Raw genomic sequence first — 22,239 nt, 5'->3', positions numbered from 1 at the left:
AACAACAGCAATTCAGAACTGTTCTGTGCATATCTTTGACAGTAGGTGTCTCAATCATGTGAGATAATTTTGAACTGCTTTGTGAAAACTGCATATCTCTTCAGTTGGTTTGGAATGCTTTAGTCAGCTTTGTCTCTGGGGGTTTGCAGAATGAGCCCTATTAGGACAACTTTATGACATCTTTGTTGGCTCCCCTTTTTTCTGGGGTCAATTCAAGGTGCTGGCTTTGGCCTTGAAATGAGCTTTTCCACTTTTCAGGAATCTCTTCCTCAAATCTACTTAAGATCTGCTGTTTGTGTCTGGGACCCTGCTCATGGTCGTTTTGCCAGCAGAAGTGTGCTGAGGGCTAGGGAACACACAGTTTTCATTGAGACACCTAAACTATAGGGATTGTGGTCTAGGGTCCTCTTTGCCTGTTTTAAAATAAGCCATGATACATTGTTCTGAGATATTATTATTGTTATTGTTTCTCAAATTGCGTTGCATTCATTTTCATCCTGGGTGAAGAGGAATCAAAATTCAGACCACGTGTATAGATTCATCTAGCTAGTGCCCTCCACATAGTGCGATGCCATAGGGCAACTTCTTATGAAGAGTGATTCACACTGGGATACCTGCAAGACTCTAAACTAGCTTCAAAGTAAAGCATCCCCTGACATCACCAGGGGTGGCGAGATAAAAATCTGGTCCACCAACCTGAAAAGCACCCCCCCACACACACACCAGTCTAAAGACTCTGCCTTCTCCTTCCTTGCCCCCCGTCTATGCTGTGCTTATTCAAGTCTTTGATTCAAGAATCACATATTCAGATAAATTACATATATGGGAAAGAAGCCTATTTTCAAATGCCCTTATATTAAGACAGTTGCTGGCGCTGAGATGCTTCTGTAGGATTTATCTATGACATTTATTAGTCACTTTTTGTTTTGATGATGTACCTCATGTACAACGGTGTGAATAAAATTAAGCAACAGGAAGATCTGTAAATAAAGAAGAACAGAACTGTCTGTCTCCCACAGGGAAATTGTTAAACTATGTTAAAATCTAAAAGTCCATAAAATAGTAAACAATGTCATCAAAAAGTTGTCAGCCAAGAGTCTTTATAAAAAAGGGGGGGAGTTTTAAGATGACACTTAAAGGTAAAAGTACCTTGCAGAAGTTTGGGGAGGTTTTCCCAGAGAAGAGGGGCCACCACTGAAAAGGTCTTCCCCCTGATAGCCAGCTGAGGGCACCAAAGTTCACCAAATGAAGATCTCAGTGGACTGTTGCAGGAATTAGCAGTTCTTTAGATACCTGATCCCCAACCATTTGCCTGTGTGCAGCCTCTGCACGAATATGCTTCTGGGTCTGCCATCTCCATCAAATAAAGCATAAAAGGCATTCTGGGTTTTGTGGCTGGGCTTTGTATGCATCTTGATGAGCCTGAATGGGATGGACAGGTTCACTTTATTTTATTTTTGGTCCCTTTTCTCATAATACTAGGACTGGGTCAATGATATTAATTTGCTGTGGATTCAGAAGAGACATTAAACAGCACACAATGCACAGTAATTAACTTAAGGACCACAATACCGGATATAGACTTAGAAGTGTTTGAAAAGGTGAATAAACAAATGCCTTGGGTAGGAAGGAGAATAGCTAAGTGGTGGAACCCATGCTTTGCTTGCTAAAGGGTTCCTTAAAACTCCAAACGAACCAGAACTTGAAACATGATTTTGTTGCGCAAGAAAGTGGTATTTAGTTAGTCTCAGGGAAGCGTAGTTTTATATGAGCATCCTAGGGTGGCACACTGAAATGCTTCCAGATGCCACAGTCTTTAAAGATCTCTCAACTGCTGTTCACTTCATCATCAAGATTTTAGTTTGTGCTCCCAAACGCCCCTTGCGATCATATCTCACAGCGAACCTCATTGTGGGCTGCTTTAGCAAGTGCCACTCCATTTGCCAATGGCCACAGCACACTGAATGATTCAACGATTTAGCTGATGTGTTTAAATTATTTACACAATATTTTGCCCTGTATGATTAAGCTGGAGATGTAGGTTCCCAGGGACTTCATTTAAGGCAGGACTTTGTCACCGGTTGACTGAGCACCCACAAATATAACTACATTTCCCCCTTAAATTAAAGGAGGGTCTGAATTAGGAGCCAGTTCTTTCAGTATGTATCTCTTCCCTTATTTCTCATATACAGGCTGTGAGTACGATTCATTATGTCACCAAAACTGCACTGCCCATATATAGAAAGATGGGAGAATCTGTTCACTTTGGTTTCTCTTAGGTTCAGTTCTCCACATTTATCCATCAATGTGCAATTTATTTTAAATAAAACAATTATCAAAAATTCATCAGCATTTCAATTCAATATTTGCTAATACATGTTTGCATTAATTTTTGCCTAATCAATACAATTTAGCAAACACCCCCCACAAAAAAATGTTATTTCCCCCTGATATGGCCATTTTTCAGACACTTTTCACCATATGGATTCTTATTCACATTACTTGGCTGGAAAACTGCATTGCAAAATTTGGAAAAGTGTGCATTTCAAAGGATAGCTGTGTTTTGGTTCTCATATCATTTCATAGTGTGGATTAGGTACCCTCATCTTTAAATGTGAACTGAATGGAATGCCTCCCCCAGTCTTATAAGAAGGAGACATTTATAAGCCTAGAGGAACTTCGAAGTTTGCAGGTGTACACAAAATATTTAGAAAGAAAAACAAAGGAAGGGGGGACCCCAAAATCAGCCCAGGAGAACAGTATGCTCAGAGGCCACTGGATGCTGATTAATGTTTGGGAGGGAGCAGATACCGAGGGAGAAGATGGAGTGGTTGATGTCATTGGTATTCTGAACAGCAGCATTCTGCACTTTAACATTTTGTTGCATGTCCCAGTTTTGCTTTAGAACTGTGTTTCCCAAGGATGAGCCTCATTCCCTGCATTTAATGTTCCCCATGTTCACTCTGCCCTGGATTCCAATTCTTTTGAATCCCCATTTAACTTGAGACCACTTCACTATGCATGAAGGCTTCTGCAATGTGTGGACCATAAATGTTATAAATTATGTGATGAGTCTCTGTGCATACAAAAGATCTCTGCCTACCCCCAGTAATGATAGCAGCAGGGGCAGGAGTTGTATAACTTGGGGTTGCGGGCACAGCCCCTGAGACCACTCTTTCCTGCTTCCTGACAGATATTTTCAAATGCAGCAAATGTTCTGGAAATGGAACATGTGCAGAGTGCTATTGCTTTCATTTGCTTCAGTTAATTTATATGCCCCTCTTCACCCCCATGCTACTGATCTTCACATGTGCCCCAATGAAGAAATATTGATGTGATTACACCTATGATTGCCTCAATATTCTTCTGCTGTGGTGTTTTTGCTGATGCCCACATTTGATGTGGCACATTCGTGAAACTCCAAAGGGGGTACAAGTTTGATGTGACCAAATGTACAAAACTGCTCCCTGTTCCCCTTTTGCTGTGTTTTTTTAATTAGTGCATGTCTGCACTGGTAAAATAAGGGGGAAAGGTACAAAGGAACTCAGCTGCAGCAAAGTGAGCTCACACAGAGCTCTGTACTAAATCCAGATATATAAAGCAGAACATTGGAAAAGGCCAAATGATTCTGTTTCACTTCAGAAAAAAAGGCCAGGCATTGTAGAACTTCAGAACCTGGGAAAAGTCAGATGGTCTTTTACTTATTTCAGTGATTTTTTTTAATATATATTTTGGCAAATAGAGACATATTTTTTGTTATCTGCTCCTCATTAATTACTCCTCCCCCCATGTGTTTTGGTGAGGATGCCTTTTCTCAATTTAGTTTTTGATGTTATTATTGTGGCTTTACTGTAAGTGTCATTCTGCAGGTTCTGCCCCCTTCCTCCAGCTCTATGGAAGTTAAATCTCTGAGTGCATATTTTCTTTAAAGCACATGCCACACACATGTCAGTTCATGGGCATGAGTTTTAACATTGCCCTGTTATGCATAGCTTGCCATTTCCCAGACTGCAGTTGGTGAAGTTTATGCTCAGCTGTTAAGGGTGATAATAGGCTTTACAACATTTGTAATTTCCCCACTCTATTTTTAACCAAAAATAAACAAACAGCCCCCCCCATTTTTTCTGCTTGTAAATTGGTTTTAAGTAGGCCATTGCAAAGTAAGTGTGCACTGTGTATCACAGGTCAAGAAGAGCCTTCAGCAATGTGAAACAATAGTGTTTGCCCACATACTGGGGGACCACTTATGCACCCCTCAAAATGGAGAAATGTGGCACCCTGCAAAAGAGGTTGATTTGCATATGCTAATATGCATGCATAGATGCAGATTAAGAAAGAGGACTGTCCTCTCTAAAGTAGGACACACATGCACCCAAGTATACCACATATGTGTGTGATGCTCAGAAAGATAACAGGACCACTTCCAGAACAGTTTGTTTTAATCTATGAAATGTTGCACAATCTACTGCCTGGTCACATCTTTCCAAATGCATGTATTGCAAAAGTTTAACCAATAATTGTCACTGGTTTTGATTATTTCATATCCTCCTGTTACAACGATCACTTATGTTGTCATTCTTTCATGCCCCTGCCCCAGGATGTGAAGTAGTATTTTATTAATTTATTATTTTCTAAAAACACACACATTGTTGGTGTTTTCCAGGATAAACGAGCCCAACATTGTATATTCCCATTGCACACTGCGTCTTTTGGTAGTGATTCATGCAATTTCACAAATTATAGTTTTGATATAACAGTTTAAATATGTTTGTTTTCTGAGCTGGACAAGTTTAAATTCTACACCACAGAATCCCAAGAAAGTGGTGCCCTTTTGAACCACATGTGTGTGTTTCTGTGTGTGCAAAGCCTGTTTTGATATGATGAATAATCTGCCTTCTATTGAAAACTATTGAGAAACTTGCCTTGATTTTTTTAAAAAAGGGGGGGGATTGCATTTATACTTGAAGGGTTTCTTCATCCTCTAACCACGAGTCTCCCAGCCATCTTCAGATATATATATTTTAAGAAATGAGAAGGGGGTGGAGAGAGAGAGAGAGAGAGAGAGAGAGAGAGAGAGAGAGAGAGAGAGAACGAACATTTCCCTGCTCCACATATACTCGGGTATCTCTCAGCAGGGCTTAAACAGCAGTGGCAATAGCACCATAAAGTCAGTAGATGGCTGTAGAAAAGTATGTTGAACACTCTTGTGTTAGAGTAATAAGATTGGTAAGGCCTTGACCTGTCTAGCAGCTGCTTTTATCTGAAGTACATTTAAAGAGATAAAGAGGGGATGCAGGGAGAATACTTTCTCTTCCATGGGATCATCACTTTGAGTTAAAGGGAGGGGGTTCTGAAATGTGAGATTTTATCATTATTTTAATAATAAAAAAAGGAAACAGGTTCCCTTTGCAGGAAAAAAAAAGAGGCGATGGCTTGAGAGCCATTAGGATCTCTTGCTTTGCTTTACTCTTTTTCTTTCTGTTCTTCAAGACGTTTTAAGGATTTTTATATCTTTTATGTAACATTCCTTCAGTCCATTGCGTGGAGTCTTCCTTAGTTATTTAATAATAATATTTTTCCCCCCTCTCTCTCTCTCACTCTCTCTCTCTCTCACACACACACACACAGTCTCTCTCACTCTCTTGATTCTACTACTGTAGTTGGCTGCCTTTTAGTGCACGGATCTGCTCATTAAACAGACACACCAAGAATTGTTACCTAAGGAAGCTTGACAGTCAAGAAAGGACAGCCAGAGTTAGGGAGGAAGAGAGGGAAGAAAGGAAGAAGGAAAAAAACGGAAGAGGAAAACGAGGAGGGGGGAAGCAGCCTGAAGCAATCACTTCTCCCACAGGGGGGGGGAAAGCGACTGAAACGTTGAACGAGTGTGTGCTATTCTCATAACCATACAAACAAACAGACTTGTATAAGAAAAAGAAGAAAACTGTAAAGACTTGACAGAAAAAGGCAAGATTTTTTTTAACTACCCACTGGGCACAGTTCTTTCTTTCTCTCTCTTTTTTCTCCTCTCTTTCCTTTCCGACATACTTAGTGAAGTAAAGGAGACTTCCGTTTTTGCTGGCAGAGTCCTTGATTTTCCCCCCTTTCAAGATGATGATGTATTTATGGGTAGGTAGTTTATTTCCATGTCAATCTCATTGTTTGCTGTTGTTTGTTGTTGTTTCTATTATATTGAGTTTGTTGGGAGTGATGTATAGCTTTTAAATGTGTCTAAATGCCGGTTGTGTGGTAGGAGAGTTGTCCAGCCAGGTTTGTGTGGAGTGGTTTTTATAAACAAGCTGCTTTCTGAAATATTGCACTATGCTCATTTTGAATACGCAGCCTTTGTAGTAAAATGTTGCTGGGTCTCAGTGTGACTGTGTGTGCATGTGCTTGGGTTTTTTGAAACACATTTCCAAACAGTATGCGTCTGAGATTTTTCAGGGGATGCCAATAAAACAAAAACGGAAAACGCATGATTCTTCACTTGTGGGCACACAGAATTTGCTCTCTCTTTTTTTTTAACCAAGGAATGTTCATGCCGAGATGCTGATTAGAACTTCTGAATTGCACTCCTGAAACCGGATGTCAGTGATAGCTGTAATCTTGTCGCTTATCCTAGGTTGCTTCACGTAAATGACAACTATAAATGTGCAGGAAAGCAACCCTATGCAGTTGTATGTTCAGCACTGTCCTGTTGTTGTCGTCCCACCCACCCCCCGTCTGCAACACCCCCTTGGATTCAATTCTCTTAGAAAGTGTAAGGAGCTAGAATAAGGTTGCAATGTGTGCTAAGGGATGTGGTCAAATACGGGAACGAATTAGTGTGATAAATCATGTGGTTGTTCTTAAGCACACAAGCAGAGTCATTTGTAAGCAATGCAGATGTGCTCCTGCTCTACAATCAAAAGAGTGCAATCTTTGGGGACTTTTCATGGGTACCGTTCGTTCGCGTTGTAAATGGCTAAATATGTAGCAGAAATGCCGTACGACTTTTCCTTGTGAATTTTCTGCTTTTCTTTGCAAACTGCTCTTGGTTAGGAGTCCTGGACTTCCACCTCCCGCCCAGCTTTCTCATTTCTGTTGACCCTGTGATAAATTGTTTTAACTTGTCACAGATGTACAAAAGGCATCGTGTTTCGGCATTTACACGACTTATTTATGTTCCTTGACCTGTGCGGTGCTTTCAAAAGCTTCACCAATCAGCAAGTCTGATTATTTCTGACGGTCCCTTTTACACGGCAGACTCTGTCCAGCTTAGTTCCCCTCAGTAATATCTATTCATGCAGTTCCCAAACGGAGGCACGCTGTGAATTGTGACTTCTTTATTTTGCTAACCCCATTCTTTTTTCTTTTCATTAAAAAGGAAAAGGAATCCAGTCACTGACTATGCTTTTCATTGGTGAATTTGATATCAGCTGGCCGTCAGAAGCATGCATATATACATCCTTCCTTTAACAAATCCTCACAATTTTGCATTTGCAAACTCTGTGAAATTGGATCCTGCCCCTTTCTCTTTCTCTATCCCCCCTCCCACTCCCCAGCTTTCACTTAGAATATAACAGACAGATTTATTGGGGCAGAGAAATAAAAGTCACGAGGCCACTGGTAGTTCCACATTTGCATTGCATATGGACAGAATTGATTAAAACACAATATTAGTACCTTCTGGCCTGTGGTGTGTATGTGAGTGTGTGTTATGCCTGCATGTGACTTTTGGCTACATAAAGCTTTGCTGATTAGAAAACTTTTTTTTTTAAAAAAAAAGTTTAATTACAGGTAGCAATTCAGCCTTTCATTATCTGCAGAGGAGAGATGAAGAGGTGTAATTCATATTATTTATGAACTTTTTTTCCCTAGCCATTCCTGGTACCTTCTGTTTGTTATAACCCAATGCACAATAACACATAGGTTTCTACAGCATGCTCTCCTGGGTTCAGAAAACTCACTGACCTGCTTTCTTAGTAATTAATCTTTGACCTTTAAAAGCCAAGTCTTTCAATTTCTATTTTCTTCTTTTTGACCAGTATTTTACAGCAGTTCAGATTTTTATTAGCAACATTCATCAATGTGAAGAGGGTTGCTCTCTTTAAATATATATCACCCCGCAAACTCCCTCCCCCACCATCCAATCCAAGTACTCAGCACCATTTCCCAATATTAATTTGGCTATGCGGGTATATCAGCCACTATTTTAAAATAAATAAATAAAATAAAATCTCAAAATCAGATTAGCTGGCTTCACGCTGGGAATTAAGTGCTTTCATTATCCTCAGATGCTGTTGCTCCCAGAAATAAGAAAATATCCCACAAGCAGCTTATAACTAGAATCTAATTGTATTATTTATTTATTTTGCATAGTGGTAGTTTTAAGACTCACAGACATCTAATATATAGATCTTTGAGTCTCTCTCTCTCTCTCTCTCTTCCTTCCTTCCTTCCTTCCTTCCTTCCTTCCTTCCTTCCTTCCTTCCTTCCTTCCTTCCTTTCTTTCTCTCTCTCTCCCTACGTGTTTAAATTCTTTCAGTGAGCAGAGATCTTGTGTCTTGGAAATACAATGTGGAAATCCCTAAAACAGTCTGATGTGAGGGGACTCCATGTTGACACTAACATCAGTATTTCATATAATTATGCCTCTGCTAGCCAATAATATGAATATTACTTGGAGTGCATAGCCCGTGTGAAAATTAAGTTGGTTCTCTTAGTGGTATTTCACTCTTTGTTTCCATTAGTAATGCAAACAGGAAATCACTTGATAGTGGTGGTGTGATGCCTCTTATTATGTACATAGTGGATGCATTAACTTTTTTGCAGTCAGTGAAGTTTTTCTCAGACTATGAAGGTCTCCTATTTGGAATTCATAATTCCCTCGCTCTCCAAGAATATCGTTTCCTCTAGTGTACATTGATAGTGTGGCATCTCCAGAACGATGAAGGGTTGAATTTTGAGAAACGTTGTGTGTGTGAAGAAGTTGTTAATCCAGTGTATGCTTTTAAGCTGTTTTGTGCAATATCCCCATGCGAGTGAATCTCGATATGTAGATATATATTTCTTACGGTTGTGCAAAACCCAGAAGATGCAGACAAGAAGTCAGTTTTAGAGTCTTATAGTCTGCTCAAATGCTCATTTTCTCATCAGAATTCAGATCTAGGCATGTGCAGAGTTAAAAACTGGGCTATATTCTAGCAATCAAATTGATTTCTGTAACACTCCCCCCAAAAGTAATAATAATGAGAGTGATCCCTAGCTTCATAAACATCTTTTTCATGCTGTCCAATGGCATAGGCACAGTGACTTTTCATACAGGAAGTTGATTTATTTCACACAGCACAGAAAGCCAATATGAAGTCCTTCAACAGGTAGAGAGATTAAAATTCAGGGTCTGATCTCAGATAAGGGCCTGAAAACCATTTTTTCATTATAGGATCTGAAAGACCCTCTGTGTATATAACATAGGGTCCCTCCACAGGATCAACATTATCCCAACCCTCAGTGTTGACACATGTGAGCCTGTTTTTCCTTATACATAGCCATTTAATGTGTGATATCAGTTTTAAGTTTTGATTCTCTGGCTGCTCAGTTTGAGTGCAAAAGACTTGCATGTTCCCTGGTGGTGCTATGGTCTCTCACACTCCCAGCAAGATCCGTGAGTTTGTGGATAGGTCTCTGTAGCATGGGAAGGATCTGTCTTAATTTTGAGCTGTCTGTGGGTGAATCTGTCAATTTTGGTTTTCTCTCTCTCTTTTTTCCACTGCTAAGCTTAGTTCTCAACATTACAGTTTGTGATTTTTTTAAAAGTTCTCAGGAAAGTTCATCAGCATTTCCATGCAAATTCCTCCCAATATACATATTTTTTTTTGCCTAATATACTCATTTCCCAGAACATAGTGTGTTTTTGCATGATATTTCCACTAATATACACGCTTTTATGCACACTTCACCTTAGTACATGCACCATTGAACAAGCTACTTGCCTGAAGGTTGCAAAATTCAGAGAAGTGCAAATTCCAATGGATGGCTGCATTTCAATTCTTGGATTGTTTCAGAAAGTGTAGATTACTGAAATGTGCTTTTAAATGCAAACTGCATCAAATCCAATCTATGGCACATCCTATATCCATTTATCAGTGATCAGTAACAAATTGGACTTGAGGAAGCTAGCCCATCTTTAGATGGAAACGGATAACTCTGCGTTCAAAGAGCAATATATAGTTACCTCAGTGTGGACTTTGGTGCATGGAATGACACATCTAGCTTTCAGAGTCCATGAGACAGAGTCCAGGGATGGTTTTGGTTTTTAACCACTTTCCCACTTGCTGTCTCTGCCACTGTTGCCATCAGCATTGCCATGCCTCAGACTGAGCCATTTTAGATTTAAAAATGAAGATTGAGGCCTTACTCTAGGGGAAAGTGGTTGGTGTGCCACTTATTACTGGGTGAAGCTTATTTTGATTGGTTTATACACAGTCTTTTATATATAAAATTAGTAGCCTTGTAGTCTGTGTTCTAAGGAACCATTTTTTAAAAAAAAGTGGTTAAAACAGTTAAGTTTTGAAAGGTTCAGTTCACCATCCTGATAGAAAATAGCATCCAGCTGTATCCAAACATAGACAAATACCTGCTCATTGATCTCAGTCACCGTCATGCACGATTTTGTCAGTAACACGGCAGTTTTGAAAAGTCTGCCATCTTGATTCAAAATTATGTCAAATTATACGCAAACACAGATGAAAACCTGCACTTTGATCTCAGGAACTAGCCTACAAAATTTGGTTACAATATCATAAGAAATGTCCAAATGCATAGTAAACACACACACACACACACACACCAACACACCTACTACTACTACTGCAGACTGTTTGCAGCTAAGGTGGAGAACCTTTGACCTTCCAGGTGTTCAGTGCCAGCAAGCATGGCCAATGGCCAATGGCCAGATGGGACAGGTAGTTCAGCCACATCCGTAACTAAATGGATCTCAGGTAACATGTTTCGGAAAGATCTCTGTTTAACACAAAACCCAAGGACCACATTCCCTTATGGCTAAACCCACCCCACCAGTAAGAGCAGTGGGTAGGGCCAGAACCAAATTTCTAAATTTTAATATACTTGATGCACAGTCATCAGATCCATGATATCTGCTCCTGACATCTGATTATACTTGACTTCGTTGATTTGGAATTACACACTGGTGTTTGTTTACAGTGTTTGACAGTTGGTGTGGCATCTTTAATGTTTGACTGTGTTTCATAAGAGCTGTGCAGTGGTATTTAGCAATTAACACTTCTATATACAGGAGATACAATGCTATGTGGTTTCTGACATTTGGCAGCTTATATTTTTTTTCATATTTGTTACCCACACACACACACACACACACACCCAAGTGATATGCTAGCAAGACTAGCAACGCAGACCTTTGTTTCCTTGAAATTTCCACTGTGTTCAGTGGGATCTATCCCTATGCAAGTGTGTACAAGTAATGCAGGTTCATTTTACAGAAGCTGGGCATTCATCCCCAATTGAAAATTTCACATGACAGTTTTCTTAATCTGGAGACAACTTGACATATTTGCAAATATTTCCCTCAGCGTGCTCCATTTCACAATATGGCACGGCATAAGGATCTCAGCTATCCTATGATTTCCACTCCTTGGACGATAATTTCTTTCACAGTCTTTCTGGCAAATCAGGGACCATCATTGGTGGCTCCATGAGTTATCCTCAGTTGTCAGCTGACAGGCCACTCTCAGCTATTAAAGGTACATTAGGAAGAACCTTGTGCTCAAATTCCAGGGGCACATCTCAGCTATGGGGGTATTTTGGGGAGGGAGTTGCAAACTTTTGAAGGAGGTGCACAGAGTCAGCTGAATTATTTCCCAGTGTTCCAGAAGACAAAGTTGGGAACCACTGGATCTCCAGTGGCTTCATCTGATACACACAGAGCAGTAAAGTTGAGGATAGGGCTTGTTCCAGATTTGATGAGGATTTAGAATGTGTCTTCCGATGGGTCCTTTCCTCTATTGGGTGTAGCAGCCTGAGACCAGAGGTCACCAACCATGCACTGCAATCCTAATGACATATACTGCCTCAGAAGTAAATTCTGCTGGATTTAATGGGACTTATTCCCAGCGAAACTGGATTTATTAATTTCATAAAATGTATACACCATTTGACTGCTAAAGACAGCAACCCTCAAATCTGTTTACTGAAAAAGCTAAAACAATAAGAAAAATTAAGAATATCAGTAGACAAAAAAACAACAACAACCCAGATTAAAACTTGCATCACTTTTTAAACATCTGGGTAGGCTTTTCTAAGTAAGACTGTTTTTAGCAGGCACAGAAAAGAGTGCAGTGAACATGTTTGCCTGATATCAATAGGCAGGGAATTCCAAAGTGTAGGTACTGCCACATTAAAAGTTTGAGTCAGGATTGCATCATTAGGATTGTGACAATCCGAACTCCTCCTTTAGCCTAGCAGGGCTGCTGCTTCAATCACAGCCCTGCTGCTAAATATTATATAGCCAGGGGAGAATGCTGTTTTGTCACTTGTGTGTTTGCTGCCCTGGTCTCCTTTGGGAAGGAAGGAAACAAATTTAATCCATAAACAAATTTTAATAGTAAATAATCTGTGTTTGTGGAGGGGGTGATGAAATTACCCTGAGCATCTTAATAAAAGAAGTATTGCTTTTTTTAAAAAAAAGTACTATATTCTTTGAAATCCCTTCTAACAAATCAGGGAAGACCATTCAGAAGCCTCTTAAAACCCGGCTATTATCTCAGAAAATTCATTTCCAGGTAATTTTATCTCATGCTTCTCTCACATCAGTAGCCACTATTGCTGAACTTCATGTTTGGTATTGGCACTATGAAGACACTTTGATTCAAGGGGCACCACTTAGCTTTCCAGCACGTCAGGGGAGTAGGGGTTGGAAGGATGACAGGGGAGTGCAATAGAAAAAAGATACTTAACAGAGGTACCCCATCCAATAAAACCACATAAATTATTGCCGCCACGTTATGCCATTGCTGAAAGAATTGTCCTGCTTGCCAGTTACATAGTGGGCTAAGTCCAAGTGCTGGTTCTAGCTTGGGACTGGGATACATTAAAAAATAATCTCACCCATTATATACCCAATTCACCACTGAAGCTGCCTTATCAGTAAGTCCATTCCGCACAATAATAGGAATTGGGTCTTTAATGTTGTGGAACCTATTCTGAGACAAAAATGTGGAGAACTGAATTTGGCTTGAAAAATGACCCCCCAAAAATGACATATTCACCTATCCCTAATCAAAATGCATTGCGAAAATATAATGTAGGATAAATTACATTTGGAATTGTATGCATTGAGATAATATATATATATATGTTTACATTTTTATTCTGTTAAAAAATACATATTCAAATACTTTTTTAAAAAAAAATAGACCCATCAATTAATGTTAAAATGGGATATGACAAACTTATGAATACAATGCAAAATTGGCATGAGCTGCAGATAGGCAGATCCACCCATCTCCACTTAGCTATTTCTAGAAAATTGAAATAAGTCAAGACACTTCGAGAGGAAAGCCTTTAGTTCTAGACCTGTACACCCATACCCCCATACCACTGAACTAGTTTTGGAACACACTGCATACATAACCATAATGCCTAATAAATATTGAGGGAGGGCTATAGGTAGATCATATATTCTGCATGAAGAAGATCCCATGTTTGGTCCCTAAAATCTCCAGGTTGAGCTGGGAATGTTCCCACCCTGAATCCATTGAGAGCTGTTGCGAGTCAGTGTAGACATTGCTGGGCAAATCGATGGTCTAACTCCAGTTTAGGCAGTTTCCTGTGATCAAATGATAGCTTTGTGACCCATGCAGTTTTGAAGGTAGATCTCCTGTGTTTGGTAGTTCTGGTCCTTCACATGCTAATGCAGAAGCTTATTTCTTTCTGAAATTAAAACTCTGTTCAGCCATGGAAAAGGACAATGAACCATCGTAGTTTAGTTAGCAAGTATCCAGAGATTTCTCTTTTTGGTTCACTCCTGGAAACACAGATCCAAGATTTGATTTGTTTTCTTCCCAATTTGAAAATGGCAATATTTATGTTGTATTGGAGAGTGTCAGACATTTAAGGAGGATGCATAGGGAATTCCATGCAGCCTTAGCTTCTTCTTTTTCTGTGATGGGAGACCCCTCATTTCACAAAAGTGTTTACATCCTTTGAAAAAATGTGCCCTGGCTGAGCAATTCCACATTGCATTTTCCTTCCTTCCTTCCTTCCTTCCTTCCTTCCTTCCTTCCTTCCTTCCTTCCTCTCTCTCTCCCCTTTTCTTTCAAAATAACTTTGTGAGTGGTTATGTAGTTGTCTGAACTCAGTGCACAGTTAAGAGGTATCAAACATATTACTGTAGTTGGAAATTGCCAACGCTTCTCAAGTTCTCACAACTATTGGGTAAGACTTTACAGAAAGGGAATGAAAAAGCTTCTTGTTTGGTAGCTGACGGCATGACCACAGTGGTTTAATAATATGTGTCTTTTGCTATTTACATGGCGGGGGGAGAAAAAGCAGAACAGTTTAATAATTGGGAACACATATGAATTTCAAGCATCTTCAAGGGCATTTGACTCAATAACGCTGAATAATGGAGCAAGTCTGAATTCAAAGGAGCAATCTTGGGGCTGGGAATGAAAGGTCCAATTGAAAAGGCGCAAGCTGAATGAAGATGAAACCACAATTAGCTAACAGAGGATTCAAAAGCTTTCCCAGTAGGTAGCCTTTGTAATATTTGAAACTGACCTGTAGTTGTGTAGACTAAGCTAGTGCAGGGCCAATTCATAGCCAGAGACTGCCTTTAAAATGACTGGTTGTCTGTTTTGTTTCCCGGCCAGCGTTCCGTTTAAGATCTGTACACCAGGCAGTGATTCAACTGGTGCAGTTGAATTTCCCCATGATACAATGAAATGTGGAAAGAAAAATGGAAATATGATGAAGCAGCTTACGGTTTTACAGCCTGATAGGCCCCCTTTTCTTTGCACAGCCATTCATCAAAATTAAGGATGAACAAATTTGTCAGTTTTGATTTCCCTCCATTTCTCATTATTCCTGCCATCAGTTCTGCTCAAGACACTTGATTTTTTAAAGTCCTGGGGCAGTTCTTCCAGGTTTTTTTAAGCAAACAATTTCCCTAATATACAGATGTTTGTATGGAATTTTGCCTGCTCTAGCTGTTTAACCAAATATGGTGCATTCTTTTTGTATATTTATTTTCACTGATATATGCATTTTCATGTGTATATTCTATGGGGGGGGGGGTTGGGTTGGTTGGAGAACCCCATCAGAGAAGTGTGAATTTTGAAGCAGAACTCTAATTTGAAGGAGAGCTTCTGTATTGTTTTAGGAGGTGTGAATTAGATAAGAAACTTTTTAACAAAGACAAAAAAAGACATAGCACTGAAGTGCCTTTCCAAAAACTCAACTCTGCATTTGCTTCAGGCTGGCAGACTGCAGTTGGAGTGTGTGTGTGTGTGTGTCTTTCTGTGCCTGTGTGTGCACACATCTGATTCACCCCTTTTATGCACAGCCAAAGGGCAGGACATGTGTTACTGATCCTTCCAATACAGATAGACTTAGGGGTTCCCAAAGTGGAGCGCAGTAAATGGTAAGCCCTGGAGTCAAAATCAAGATCCTTTCTCCCCCCCCCCATTGCCGCCGCCCAATTCTTCAGTGGTTGAAACTCCCTGAAGCATGCATCCTAAGTGAATTTTCCTAGAAACTGACAATGAAAAATCCTGTATCAGCCTCTCAGTTTTAAACTACTTTTCCATAGTTGTAGCTTTGGGGAGACATAAACTACATTGTGTTATATCATGGTCCTTGTTGCAGGACAATGCAGAAACTCACAAACCATTTGCCTGGGTTTAAAGGGCTTGCCCAGGAAGGAGTCCGCCTGCTGCAGTTCTGCATGATCATCTACTCTGATGTTGCCTTTGTGTCTGTCTCTGATAACAGCAGATAATTTTGTACGCTACCTGCATGGGCCTGTTGGAGCACTTCAAGATGTAAGCAGATAGCAGAGTTTCCTAACAGGAGTCTGCATGATACACCCCTTTGTGATTTGTGACTACACATTCCAGTGCCGTCTTTAACATATGTGCTGCTGGAGTGCAAAGATCCTCCCAGCACTCCAAAATTTAGTTTAGCCCCCAAATTAACTTTTACTGTGTTTATGTCAGACACCACGCTTACGCCTTATCTCTTGTTTACCAAAGAAGGGAGGAAAAAGAGACAAACTTTTATTTGCTCTTTTAGCACCGACATTGTGAATGACAAGCGCTGCCGCTGATGTGGCACGTCTTTGGTAAATGAGCGCACAAAGTCCTTTAATGAAAAAGTAGGTATACATTTTGGTAATACCTAGGTATATATGTATTTTGTTTTTCTAGCTTGATCAAAATTATTTATTATTTCATAACAGGTAGATAGTTAAGAGCTTAGGCGGCTTCAGTGGTGGGTGCCTGGCGCCCCCCCGAATTTGGCGCCCGGGTGCCCCGCACCCCTTGCACTCCCGGGTAAAGACGGCCCTGACACCTTCCGTTCAGTCTCCATAAGGGATGAGTAGTGTAGGTCATTTTGCCATACACTGTGTGTGTTTGGATCATCCAGTCCCTTCTGATGCTCACAGATGCAACTAAATGCTGCAGCCACAGATGAATCATGCATAAAACAGCACATCATGCAAACCAGAGTGGGTAGCCTACTCTGAATATGGGCAGCCTTTTACTGTATTGGTATGTTAGCTGTTCCCTGACTGGCTTCAACTATAAGTCGGGCATTTTGTGTCACTGGTTCTGTCTTGTGGGACACTATTCCAGTAGATTTGGCAGGCATCCTGGTTTTTAACTCTCAGGCATCTCCTGAAGAATTTCCTATGCTGTCAGGCTTATGCAGTTGTTTGAGATTTTCTTGGGTAGCCATTTATTTGAATGATGGTTGCATACCACTTTCAATTGTTTGTGGAAGGTTTTTATATTGCTGTGCATCACCTTGATATTTTGTGAGAGGATGGTATAAAAATACAGAAAGAAAGAAAGAAAGAAAGAAAGAAAGAAAGAAAGAAAGAAAGAAAGAACTTTATGCTTGCAAAGGTTTATTGAGTTTCTCGTTTGTATCAATACAGAGGGGAGGGGAATGGAACAAAAACATGGGAGACGGAAATGGTTTAGCCAAAACTGAGTTCTTTTAAGTCCTATTGATTTCTAAAGGAGAGGGCTTCAAGTGATTATCTTTGGATGGATCACATCATAAGTACTCATGATTTCTACATCATTTTCCTTCTTAAATATTTGCACAGGATTTCTATGTGTATGTATACTCTCTCTCTCTCTCTCTCTCTCTCTCTCTCTCTGTGTGTGTGTGTGTGTGTGTGTGTGTGGTTTGTGTGTGTGTTTGCACATGTGTGTAGATAGATGATAGATAGATAGATAGATAGATAGATGATAGATGATAGATAGATGATAGACAGATAGATGGATAGATAGATTTAACAGAGACCAAGTAGATCTTATTATTGATGTGCTTACTGCTTCATTAAATTCTCCTTAAGATTTGCAGCATGGATATGGATCATTTGCAATAATAATTATGCAGTGATCGATTGATTGTGCCTGACATTGTACTTGTCACCTTGAAATGCAAAATCCATCCATTTTTAGCAGCCTGAACATTTTTCTCTAATCTTACACACCAGCATGCAAGAGTTTATTTTATGGAAAGAGGGCAATTTATAAAAGTTGGGAGACTTAGCATTAACCTTTTGCTAAAAATGAAGTATCACTTGTCATTTTGCAAAAATGAAAACTGTCCAAGCAGCAACTTTTGGGAGATTAGAAAACACAGCCTAATTTTCAGGAGAATTCTGCCCTCCCCTTCAAACCCAGCTGCATGTATTTCAATTGAGTTCCACATGTATATTGTAAATGTCTGTTCCCCTGATACCTTTGCTCTTGAGAGGGAGGGAGAGCAGAACAAGTGTCGCTGATGAAATTTCAGGCTTGAAGTCCTCTCTCTGCTTTAAAATGAGCTCTTCCATTTCAAGAGTTCTACTTATTCGTAACTACAAAATTCTTAGTCCCCCTAAACTCTCAATGTGCATTTCTTAAAGCAAAAGTTCAAATCCTTGTTTCCCATAAAAATACTATCCAAAGGCATAGTGATATATATGGCGATTCTCCAAGCCATGTTTGGAGGTGGATAAGGAAGCAAAGGGCAAGATCCAGCCCCTCTCATGCTTCTATGCAACAGGTGATTGATACTATTGCTGAGAGGAAGACAGAGACTCTGCCAGTATAGCTTTGATTCTTAGATTTGGGGTACCTGTTTGTGCATCCAGGCACATGTTTTTAAAGCCTGCTTCTTGTGGGTTCTTATTTATTTAAAGTATTTATATCTGTTCTTTCACCTGCACAGATAACAAGCCTGGGTACTGAACATAAATCAAATCATAAAATACACAACAAAAAAGGATGAAACACATTATTCAAAACAAATAAAATACCTAAGAACAAAACAAAATTGCCATCAGCTTAAAATGGTGGGGCAGATAAATTCCTTTTCAATCTGGCGCTAGAATGACAACAGTGTTGGCACCAGTCATATTTGTGGCTTGAGGATATTCCACAATCAAGGCACCACAACACAGAGAAGACTTCTATATGATTATAGTCCTGTTTAGATAGGAACAATTATATACTTCCAGATTTCCAGATTTTTTTTCTTTCAGATTTGCAGAGTTCCAGATTTAGTTTTTTTCTAAAGGGGAGCATACCTCGTGACCTGCAAATAATTTGGGCTAGAACTGGTGATGGAGGGATAAATTTGATTCAGTTCATGTTTAAAAACAAACCTTCCTAATTCATAGTTTCCAAATAAATACACAAACAGAAACGCAGGCATCCATTGAAAGCTACGCTTCTCCACAAGTTCTCATTCAGTTCTCTAGTCCCATACAGGACACCCAGGGCTGGATTTAGATTTGATGAGGCCCTAAGCTACTGAAGGTAATGGGGCCCGTTATATGTCCAGCTGTCCTTTGTCAACAACGAATTGTCTCTGTTTTTTGTGTTGAATATATATGTTATGTGGTAATTTATGGACCTAATAGGTATCTAAAGTCATTTGCACATAACAAATAGGAGCCTACACAACACAAAACACTGTTGCTGTATGTAGGTTTTATTTTATTTGTTTTTTATCTTAAATTTTGGAAATGTACATCCAGGTGTTTTTTCCTTTATTTTATTTGGGGGGGGCAAGAGAGTGGGGTCCTAAGCTATAGCTTGTTTGGCTTATACGTAAATCTGGCACTGAGGACATCCATGATAGCAGAGGCTCATGGGAATTGTAGTGCAAAAGATATGGAATATACCAGTCTGATGAAGGCTAGACTAGGGGATGTGAGAATCTTCCATAAAATATTATGCTGGTCTTTGTGGAGTTCCATTTGTCTTCCTTTTAAATTCCTGGGACTCTGTTGCCCAAGGAACTTGAAGCAAGTTTCATTGAATTAAGCATTAGCCAAAACCTGTTGTCCAGCCAGCATTGTGCAGAACTCACCCTGAGAGAACTTTCTCTACTATTTTTATTAGCTCCTTTGACTTCCCTTAGAATTCCTCTGAGGATTTCCTTAAGGGTGAATCTACAAGAACATACTGAATTTTGCTTTGGGCAACATGCCAGTGGCATAGCTAGTTGGGCATTTATTTCAAGCAGGCAAAGACTACTTTAAGCATTCCTAGTCTTTTGGGTTTGGTTTGGTTTTGTTTTTTTTTTGCTGTGTTTGATAAAGACCCATGTAAGAGTGTGTCGGGTTTCTGGCAACTTTGAAGACAAACAGGAAGAAAGAGTCCCCTTTAAAACATAAGAAGACCCTGCTGGATCTGACCAAACTGCCATGTGGTCCAGCATTCTTTTATCACAGTGGACAACCATATGTCTGTGGGAAGCGCACAAGCAGGACCAGTGCATGAGAGCACTCTCCCCACATGTACTCCCTGGCATCAGACATCCATAGGCATGCTTACTCTGACAATGGAGGTAAAACATAACCACTGACCAGGGCCGGATTTAGATTTGATGAGGCCCTAAGCTACTGAAGGTAATGAGGCCCTTTTTATATCCAGCTGTTGTTAACAACAAATTGCCACTGGTTTTTATGTTGAATATATGCCATATGGTAATTTATGGACCTAATAGGTATCTAAAGCCATTTGCACCTAACAAAATATGTATTTTATCAAAGTAATTGTTGAACTGAAATACAATTCAGAAGAAGTATATTAATAGTGAAATACAATTCAGAAGAAGTATATTGGGGGGGGCAAGAGAGTGGGGCCCTAAGCAATAGCTTGTTTAGCTTATACATAAATCCGATACCATCTCCAGATAGGGCTGGGACAGACTCCGTACCTGAAATCCTGGAGAGCTGTTGTCAGTCAGCAGAGATAATACTGAGCTTGTTGGAACATTGCTCTGAGTCAGTGTAAGGCAGATCCCTGTGTTTTATTTGGAGTGGACTGTATCATGGTGCTTAATGGCAAAGTAGGCTTACTATGAAGACATCCTCTCCACTTTTTCAAGGTTGTTCCTCATAGTTCTCAGTGGGAATAACAAAAATGTAGGCTCCCTAAAGAATGAACGTAGGTTGCTGGGTTCCAAATTTGAACCATGGACTATTACAAGTTGAAAATTACATTTTAAAATGAGCTCAAATCATATGTGTATGAAGGGGGGTGGGTGAAGTGATATATATTGTCTAGAGGGATGCCAAGGTACTGGCAATTAAATGATTCATTAAGCTGCTTTCCGCTGCTAACATCTAAGGTGGATGGAGCAGCCAGACTTGAAGGATGCTTAGTTAAGGATTAGTAAAACAAAGAACTTTCTGCCTTTGGATTCTATAGATTCATTTGTCACAGTTTCATTTCCTGTGTGCAAGTATTTAGTAAAGAGGCATGGTGAACCTAATATTTCTAGGGCTGTGCGTCCTTCATATGACTTCTGCAGGAATATCTGGACATTGACTAGAAAGTGACTTTGTAATGATTACTATTATTGGTATAGCTATTATGGTTGTGATGCTTTTAATAATATCTTACTGAAAACAACTTATGCTTACATAGGTATGTAATATAGTACATGGCAGTAACATGAATAAATTATATGGATGTGTATTCTCCTGAAAAATATCATTCCAAAAGATAAAAAAACTAATGTTCAGTGTTCTAAAAACCTGTTTATTTCCCCATTATTTTCTCTCCAATAATGATCTGCATTATGATTATTACTTTATTATTGTTGTTGGTGATGCTGATGCTGTTGTTGATTTATAAACTGCTTCAGCAAAAAAATTATCCAAGCTATGTATCAATCACACTATAGATAAAACATGGCTAAAAGCTTCAAACCAACTACAAGTATATACATGAAACCATCCTAATTATTTCTTAAAAAGATAAAATCAATAAAACCTTTGGAACAGATATAGGAAACTAAATTGTGTGTCTATATATATATATATATCTATATCTATATCTATATCTATATCTATATCTATATATATATATATATATAGAGAGAGAGAGAGAGAGAGAGATATATATATATATAGATATATATATATAAAATAAATAAATTTCCAACCTGCCGTTCCCTACAAAAACATTACAGCATCTGATCATGATGAATATGCTGATGATTGCACCATCAGTGGACATGGACATTACAGAGCAAAAAAAAGTAAATGCCAAGTCTGTCCTAAAGAGCTTACAATTTGAAGAAACATTCTATCACTTCTTAGAGTCTAGAAGTGAAATTGTCTACTTCCCACAACTGCTGAAAGTGCTCTCCATGTTCTATGTTTGCTGTTGTCAGGTTGTGCATTGGTAAAATTTTGTCTGTGAATATAAATATTTAATTGCTACGTAACATACTTAAAGAGGATGATGTGTGCCAGTTGTGTACAGGGCTCAACCCCCACCTTCAGCTCAAGCCTAACAGTTAGGGATCCTTTGGTAATCAAGTTTGATACACACACCCCGGCCTCAACCTGCAGAGACTGTAGTTCCTAAGCCAGGTTTCAATATCCAGGACACAGAGCTGTCTCAGGGAGTAGGAAAGAGCTCAGTTGAAAAAGGAAAAAAAGGGGGGAAGAGGAGCTATCAGAGCCAATTTTCTCCTCCTTGG

General features: G+C 39.5%; 1 protein-coding gene across 30 annotated transcripts in view; it reads left to right on the top strand.

The window, feature by feature from the left end:
* The window catches only part of RBFOX1 (RNA binding fox-1 homolog 1), a 1,500,640-nt gene that overhangs the window by 1,035,038 nt on the left and 443,363 nt on the right, over window positions 1-22,239 (top strand). Inside the window, exon 1 of one of the 30 annotated variants that reach the window (XM_081170169.1) lies at window positions 5,656-6,126. The exons of the other annotated variants lie outside the window; for them this stretch is intronic. Coding sequence (XP_081026295.1) covers window positions 6,109-6,126 — 18 coding nt within the window. The 5' untranslated portion in view covers window positions 5,656-6,108. Of the gene's footprint in view, window positions 1-5,655; window positions 6,127-22,239 lie in introns of those variants that run through there. 30 annotated transcript variants of the gene reach the window in all.

This window comes from Podarcis bocagei (genome assembly GCF_964188305.1).
Source record: "Podarcis bocagei genome assembly, chromosome: 14".
Taxonomy (NCBI): domain Eukaryota; kingdom Metazoa; phylum Chordata; class Lepidosauria; order Squamata; family Lacertidae; genus Podarcis; species Podarcis bocagei.
The sequence above is the reverse complement of the archived record's forward strand: the minus strand, read 5'-3'. Positions and strand labels throughout refer to the sequence as shown.